This window comes from Octopus bimaculoides, chromosome 4, assembly GCF_001194135.2.
Source record: "Octopus bimaculoides isolate UCB-OBI-ISO-001 chromosome 4, ASM119413v2, whole genome shotgun sequence".
Lineage (NCBI taxonomy): Eukaryota > Metazoa > Mollusca > Cephalopoda > Octopoda > Octopodidae > Octopus > Octopus bimaculoides.
This window is the reverse complement of record NC_068984.1, coordinates 25,850,726-25,859,626: the sequence shown is the minus strand read 5'-3', so window position 1 is coordinate 25,859,626 and position 8,901 is coordinate 25,850,726. Positions and strand designations below refer to the sequence as shown.

General features: G+C 34.9%; 1 protein-coding gene across 5 annotated transcripts in view; it reads right to left on the bottom strand.

Annotated features, from left to right (window-relative positions):
* Positions 1-2,690: 2,690 nt before the first annotated feature.
* LOC106883369 (regulator of microtubule dynamics protein 1) overlaps positions 2,691-8,901 on the bottom strand; it is a 50,636-nt gene continuing 44,425 nt past the window's right edge. For 4 of the 5 annotated variants that reach the window (XM_052966987.1, XM_052966989.1, XM_052966990.1 and 1 more), the window contains exons 8-9: positions 7,826-7,959; positions 2,691-5,679 (exon numbers count right to left, since the gene is read on the bottom strand). In XM_052966987.1, coding sequence (XP_052822947.1) covers positions 5,635-5,679; positions 7,826-7,959 — 179 coding nt within the window. In that variant the 3' untranslated portion in view covers positions 2,691-5,634. Of the gene's footprint in view, positions 5,680-7,825; positions 7,960-8,458; positions 8,676-8,901 lie in introns of those variants that run through there. The other variant, XM_052966988.1, reaches the window with a different exon arrangement.

The following is an 8,901-nucleotide window of genomic DNA, read 5'->3' as shown; positions in this document are numbered from 1 at the left end:
AAATTGCATGTATCTGCTACATAAATAAGTGTGGATATTTCACCGAATTGCACTTATGTGCATACATTAAGTGATGGGTGATATAAAAGACTTATTTCAATTTTTTTTAAAATACACTTTGCACTATCCAATCACCACAGCCACCACCACCACCACCACCATCTTGTTCTCTCTCTCTCTCTCTCTCTCTCTCTCTCTCTGTGCCTTTCTTTAACCTCACCATCAGAACATCCCCACCACCTCTGCTAAAATTATATTTTTAACTCTCCTTCTCTACCTTCGACTAACTTTTTTAACCACATAATAAATATTACATTCCCCCTACTTCATGTCAAGGATGCTTCTCTCTCCCACTTTTTCTGCCTCACTCTTCACCTTATCCTCTTTTCCTTTCTCCTCTCTTTCCCTTCAATTAATCACATGAAAGCATTACAATTACATTCCATCTACCTCACATCATGGACACTTGTCTCCCTCTTTCACATGAAAGCATTATCGATGGGCTAAGTAACACAATGACAAGCAGAATTATAATAGATTATAAGAACACAAGGTCAATCTCTAAATAAAACCAAAAAAATTCACTTGTTATATGACATGATCCCAGCCAGTTCCAAATAGTAGCTAGAGAAAATATAGAGAAAGGACTCAGCACTGTGTCTATTAATGACTTTATGCCAATCAGTCAGGTTTCTTGGTAATATCCTAAATGTGAGAGTAATACTCAGCCGTGTGCTTCACCTGAGTTTTGTTGAGTATCAATTATTGAGAAACAAAGTATCTTCTGACCCTGAAAGAAAGAGCCAATCATTGGGATACAATTCTAGCAATGTTATGAGGGTGCTTTCAGCAGGATAGATCCTTGGTGAAAGCAAGATCCAACAATTGGATGATTTTGAGGGCTCTATAATTAAAACTGTTCATAATTAAAAAGAATGTGGTACCATTTTTTTCATTGATATGAGTAACAATTGTTTCTTTACTGTTGAAAGAGACATGGTTGATAAATCTGAAGTGATGCTTTTGTGAATCTACATAACCAAAAGAGTCTTCTTTTTCTAATACCGTGGTGTGATTTGAGGGAGATTTGACTGTTTGTTCAAGAGGCTCCCTCATTGGCCTGTAAGATTCCAAATTATCAAGGTAAGCTGAAATGAGAAATCATAACCATTTTGTTTTTCCTAAAGATATTAACAGCATAATAGAGCAAAAGAGTTCAACAACACATTGAAAAAGACCTTGTGTCAGAGTTAGTTTGTTAACAGAATAACAATAATCAAAAAACAGACTACAAAGGATTGATATATACATACAGGGTGACCCAAAAGTAGGTTTACAGTTATCACATAGGCACTTTAAATCTCTTTTAAAACATTTTATTACATTTAAATTTCTATCTTACAAACTGAAATGGGAGCTTGACAAAATTAACTAAATTAGCATAGAATAATGGTTTCATGTTTTTTTTATAATTAAGATCTAAACTGTTAATATATGAATGCAAAAGAGATAGTTGAATAACTGTAAACCTACTTTTGGGCCACCCTGTATATAAGGAAAAAGGAAATTATTACAATGACATTTGCAGTAGGGAGCAGCTTTCTTTCTCCACCACCCTACTTGCTAGCAATGTCAGAAATTGAGGAGCAGAAACACATGGAGCAATATATCTGGTAAGAAATCCAAGAAAAAAAATTCTTCAAGCTGTCACCACAAATGAACTAAATATCCAACTTGTTTGCTTTGTCTTTATCATTATATCAAATATATCAGTCATGTTTTTGCTCACTTGACTGCCATACTTTTCTTTCTTTTCATTTTTTCTATGTATCTTGATCAGGGAAATAAATTTTTGTTGCAAAAACACAAAAAACACAGGCGACTGGATTTTTAGTGTTTTCATTTACTTTACTTAAATCCTTTGCATAGGAGGCCATTGATGACTTTTCCTCAGTTCTCAACTCTAGGCTGTCTTTCCTTCTTCCCTCAGGTCTTGTTGGTTTGTTTCAAAGCTTCTGTAACTTTGCTTTTATTCCGGCTAGGGGTGTTGACCCAACACAAATTTTCATTTAACTGCTATTTAATTGCTGCCAACCAATCAGCAAGTAATTATCTGTTTATCGTCTGATGTTCTTAACTTGCAGCAAGTTTTAACTTGTCAGTCAGTTTTGGAATACATTACAGAGGTCACCAGCTGTGATATTTTAAAGAGACTTAATGGATGTACCAATCAGTAGTAATTGGTGTTGATGAAAGGTACCTAGTCTTGGAACATGTTGTGTTACTACACTAGATACTTTAAAGCAGATATAAGCAACATTTTTGGAGAAGCAGGCTGCATGAGACATAGCTCGTCAACAGGTAGGCAACATTGCTAAAAGATTTAAGGGAATTTTTCATTGGTGTGCCATTCAGTAAGTTTCACAGTTTCAGGCTACCCAAGACTGCTTTAAAAATTTGTGTATCGCATAAATAAAGTGAACTTGCCTTCCCAGGTATCAAAAACAAAACCCAAAGTGCAAAAAGATATAACAAAATGATTTCTTTTAGAGAGTACTAATCAATTTCATAATTATACAAGATAATAAATAAGACTGCATGATATTCATGTCCTGCCCAAGGGCACAAGCAATGTATGTGAATACAACTAGGAGAAAATACAGTTTATGAAAGAATAACAAAAGCTGACAAAAGCAATGATACATTTATGAATTCAAATCAACAATAGTAAAATAGTAACAGATTCTCATCACCAATTATTTTCAAGTATTTGGTATACAGACATCAACAGCAAAGTCATTCATAAATGTCAGTTCTATTATAATGAGTTAATACATTATTATCGAATCAAAGTCTAAATATCAGGTATGGTTGTGCACTTAAGAAATTTGTTACATAATCACTTGATTACAGATTTGATACTCTTGCATAGCACCTTGGGCAAATGTTTTCCACCCATAGCCTTGTGCAAAAAATATTTTATGAGGGGAATTTGATAATGAAATGTGCATGTGTGTGCATATATCTGTTCCATACATCTGTGCAAACATCTAATCACAAGCTACTGATCAACCGAGGCTACAGTAAAAGACACTAATTTGTATGTGTGTGTGTGTGTATATATATATATATATATATATATAGAGCTTTCATCAGCAAAAGATATAAACAGCATCATATAAATTAATAAGCTTATGAACTGAAATCCATGTTGGTATCCGTTCAGGAAAAAATGCATAGATACTCTCTTGTCTCACCTGCCTTCATAAATGCAGTGCACCAATAAAAATCTGTAACCGTTTTGAAAACAAACAGATTATGTGTCATATTTTCATTGTAATAGCTGTACTCAAAAGAAGGAGCTGAATTTGAACTCCTGCTTTACTAATCAGTAAAGCAGACGTGCAGCATGTTACCTCCACAACTGAAATACTTTTGAAAATCTAACAAAATTAGTGAAATAATAATTTAAAAAGTAAAACAGCATCTGCTTTCAATATTTTATAATGTAGATGGTGGATTGGCAGAGCTGATAGAGCATCATACCAAATATTTTACTGTATTTACATTCTGAGTTCAAATTCCACGAAAAATTTAGCTTGGCCCTTCATTCACCACCTTTACAACTTTTGCCACTCTTTGAATTCAATATCTCTACCACTAATAAACATACTTATAAAAATCAAAAACACGCACAGTGTCAATGACATTTGGGAATGCTTTTTTCATGCTCAAAATTGTTGAAGTATAGAATAAACCACTCACATCAGTTATCACCTGTCAAAGCACTGTATCCTTCAAAAAATTCCAAGTTTCTCAAAATTCACCAACATCCCTCTTGATGTGCCTATACACACTTTCCTCTTTATGACTCTTTTAATGTTCACTTTTCTCTCTTTTCATGTTTTATTCTGTGTACTATGCATTGTTGTCTTTCTTTACTTGACTGTATGCTTTCTCTCTCCTATCTTAACCTTTTGTGGCAAGTTGTAGTGCACCTGAGCGCTGTATACTACAAGCTCATTACTAGGATTATCCTTCTGGAGTCAATAAAATACCAGTTAAATACTGAGGTCAATTTAATATTGACTCCAAGCTGTCACCCACTTGGCACCCAGGCTACATTCCTAGCACCCCTCTCCCCCACTCACCACCACAGACATAGACCACTTTCTGCAGCAAATTCAAAATAACTATTTCGCAAATAAAGTTTAGCCAAATCAACCCATTATTTTGGTGGGGTTTTTTTTACATCCATTGACCCCTTTTGGCTACCTCATTATCACCCCATTTTTTTCAATGCCCTCCTGGATCTTTCCACTGCCCACCTTGGGAACCACTGCTTTAGCATTTAAACTAGTCATATCCAGCAGAAATATTCTACTTGTTTTATGTTGAAACAGACCAGATCCAGCCTCTCATACCCACCCTACAATGTCACTCTAAAAGTAAAACTATCACACAGAAATCTCAAAGCTACAAGATAATGCATGATTAATTCAAAACAATGTGAATGAATAAGCATAACATTTGACAGAGTAATCTGAATGTTGAATAGTTACACCTAGAACCATTTTAACAAAATGAATTCCTTAGGCATACCACCATGCCTCTACTTATTTCAGTATTGTCTGTATCAGGATATATATAGAAGTGCACTTAATATAACTGATCTTTCTTGTATCTTTTGTTTTAGTCATTGGACTGCATGGACGCTTCTTGAAGGTTTTAATCGATGAAATCAATTGCAGTACATATTCTGTCTCTTTTGCCAAACTGCTAAGTTACAGGGACATAAACAAACCAACACTTTATTAAGTAGTGTTGGGGAACAAACAAAGACACACACTCATAAATATGACAGGCTTTCACACAGTTTCAAACATCCAAATTCACTCACCAAGCATTAGTCAGCCCAGGGCTATAGTAGAAGACATTTTTCCAAGGTGCCACGCAATGGGATTGTATCCAAAGCCAGGTGGTCGCAAAGCCGGCTTCTTAACCACATAGCCACACTTGGACCTATCTTATAGATGATTCTACCAGATATATTTCCATATTTAATTAAAAAAGACACCCACAAAAATAAATCAGTGTAACCTGAAATACTCTGCAGTTAAACTACATTGTTGAGTAAATAATTTATTCATATAAATTATGAAATTCAAATTTCAGTAATATATGAAAATTATCAGTAGTTGCTAACTCAGCAATACTTTAATCGTTTTTGTTTTGTCTTTTTTTTTTTTTTTTTTTTTTTTTTTTTTTTTTTAATATTGACAATATTAAAACCAATAAACAGTTTTATTTTATTTCGGTTTAATGTAGGAACAAATTTTCGTGGGCAAAAACGTAGTCTGCTCAACACCAGGTTGGCATCAAAATATTAATAAAATCCCAAAAAACTTTATTGTTTCCTCAGTATCAATTTGGCATCGATATGTATGTAAAATATATGTAAATTTAACTATTCAATTGACATTAAGTTGGCGAAAATAATCAATAATATTAAGAAATTAGAAGTCTAGTGTATCGAATTTTGTATGATAATGAATGAAGGAAAAAAAAAAAACTTCAATAGTCTTTTGTTCAAATTTGATGTGATGATTTTATGTCAAAAACAAATGTGTCTAATTATTTTCCGATTTTCTTTAATAACGACGCAGCCTCCTCATGAGCCTGAAACAAAGAAGAAATATATCTTTTATTCTCATATTTCAATTATAATTGACAGAAAGATTTATCTGTTTCACCAAAGTTATTTATGTAGGTATCTCTTATTTATTTCATAATTAGAGGTGAGCTCTTTATATTTCGGTCAATCTCTATAGCTGAGCTCTAAATTGCTGCATCCATGTCTGTACCAAGCTTTCTGTCATTATAGTTCCATTTAACTTATATATCTCTTACTTCGTAAAATATATCCATAATTTGTTGGGACCAGACTCGAGTATCATTCAAAGGATCCACTTAGAGTTGTTTCCCTTAGGTTTTCGATATTGCAAGCTAACAAATCTAGATTGTTCAAGTTAGAGGGCTTCTCAACGTATAACATTGCCCTTTGTCTGCTTGACAAGCTGCAAATGTTCTAACCTAGTACTAACTCTTATTTTAGTGAACTTGAGCACTACAGGAAATAAGGCCGTTATTGTTATTAGTCACATATTTGTAATTTATCCCTGTAATTATTTGAATATATTCATTGTTCCTATATTGACAAAGCTTTCCATTACTTTTGTAATGTCATAGAAGAGGCAATGACCTTTTTAAACGCTCTGACGCTGATGAGAGAATGAGGCTGATACTTAGTTTTAACATCTGTAAGTCGATGTCTGTTGGTAAAACAAACACAGAGGAAATTCTAAACTAACAGCATCTCTAAGAGAGAGAGAGAGAGAGAGAATTTTGCAAGGGGAGATTCAGTGGGAATAAAAAGAAGCGAGCATATCCAGCGAGCCACTGATAGACGGATAGGCAGCAAGCCAGATCAGAGAAACAAAGGCTAGTACAGTTGTAATAGAAAAGACAAAGAAGAAACATCATGTCTGTGAATCAGTAGTTACAGTGGGTCTTTGTCAATCAACTGAATTAGCTTCTATTAGATGTAGATTCTGGAGTCTATGTATGTATTGTGTGTATATTTGGATGTTTGTGTGCATCTCCCATCTCCAACCTGACATGATACACACGGATCCGAGTTTCTGGGGATTGACCCGTCATCAGCGTGTGACAATCACTGGTTGTCGGTGTGAAGTGGTTCCCAATGCAAATATATATATCCTTTTTCCAGTGACGAAAAGTCACTGATCTCGAATACTGATAGGGCACAGAAAGTGTGCCAATAACCAGCTGGACGAGGTATCCTCCTGGGGCTACAAACAGTAGCATCCACCCTTAAGGGTTAGCCACATGTAAGTGGCAGATATACTTTATGATGTCATGCAGCTACTGTTTATACCTCGCTCAGAGATTTATTATGACATATTTATCTTTTATTGTTTACTTGTCTCAGTCATAGGACCTCCACGTCTCTTAACTAGCTGTCTATCACTCTATCAAGATTAACTGGACACAACTGCCTCTTATCTTCTCTACTATATCTCACCCTTACAAAATCCTCTATTGAACATTTTGCCCATTCTGTCTCTTCCAGAGCTGCTGTCAACTGAAATTCCCTCCTCATTCATGTTCTAACAGACATCAACTGACAGATTTTCAAACTAGACATACAACTCCATTCTCTCATCAGCCTTGGAAAGCTTGCAAAGATCACAGGCACTGCTTCTCCTATGACTAAACAATAAAATGCAAGTCATAAGACAGCTTTATGAATTTAAGAATAATGGAAATGTGAAAATAATTACAAGGATTATTTATAAATGTGAATATAAGAACTAAATCAGTTGCAACCAGTCAAGTAAATAATGTGCTAAGTTGTACTTTTGAGAGAGGCACTTATACATTTATGGGTGTAGATGTACTTAGTGAAAACTGATCTCAGGAGGTTGAAGCAGAAACAACTCCAGTGTGGGTTTTGCATGAGTTTTGCAAAGCATCAACAGCTAATCATAGGGTCTGAAAGGGAAACCTCTCCTTTCAAATGCAGTTTTTGGCTCAAATTACACACTACTGTCTTGAAAAAAGGGACAGATTGGAAATGTAGTCCTATATGTACAAAAAGATGGGATAGTCATAGATGGAGAGCCTTTGATTAGAGACCAGCTTGATCAGTGCTGAGCTGGGACTAAACATCAACAACAACTTATAATTTGCAAATAAACAATCATGGTATCAAATAAACAAATGAAAAATGCAGAGTCGTCACCTTTTTGTCATCAACAGTTCGTATTGCATAGCTTGAAACTTTATTAAGATATTTACGAGCGTCATCATTTTCATTTAGGCGCACCAGTGTTTTGCCAAGCATAGCTAAATTCATACTGTAAAAATTAGGATCAACTGCAAAAAAAAAAAAAAAGAGAAAATGTATAGTAGTCTAAAAATCCATGAGTCAGAAAAACAAACAATACAATATTATCTTTTCAAATTAACCACTCTACCAATTGGTTTCACACCAGGAGTTGAGATAATCCTGGCAACCATCAGAAAAGGCCGAAAGGAATAATTTGGCATAGGTCTTTTCCGCTGGAGGTCTGAAAATGTGATATCTGGTCTGTGGGTCTTGCAGATGTAAAACAAAAACGGAATGAAAGCATCCAGGTCAGAACCCAGAAATGAAAATTTTGTCATTGAAGTTATGTCGCTTGGATTAGGGAGCAACAGATCACTTAGTATGGGGTATATCTGCATGTGGTCATGTACGTGTGTGTGTGTAGAGAGAGAGAGAGAGAGAGAATAAATAAATATTACATTAGACAAAGTTATCTGAATGCTAAAGGGTTAAGCTATCATTAAATAGAACTGTGAAGTGGGGAACCAACAGAATCATGAGAGCATCAAACAAAATACCTTGTGGTATTTGTAACAGCTGTTCACACTCTGAGCTCAAACCCTGCTGTGGTCAGTGTCGCAACTCTCCATGTTCTGAGCTCAAACCTTGCCGAGGTCAGTATCACCTTTCATCTTTCCAGGGTAAGTAAAACAAAACGCCAGTCAAATGCTGAGGTCAATGACCTTGTTTAACCGTCTCCCTTCAAAGATTGCTGACCTTGTACCTATACCAGAAATAACAATAGAAAATTGTGAAATTATGACAAGTACTATGAGGTACAATGTCTGATGAGGCACAATGTCTGATGTTAAATCACTGAATTAAAGCTAATGTGATCATAATTGTCCCACTTTTCCTGGCAGAAAACAGGTTTCACTTTTAATTCACGGCAGAGTAGTTAGTTAAAGTGTCAAATCAATTGCTTTTTAACAAAAAAAAAATTAATACAT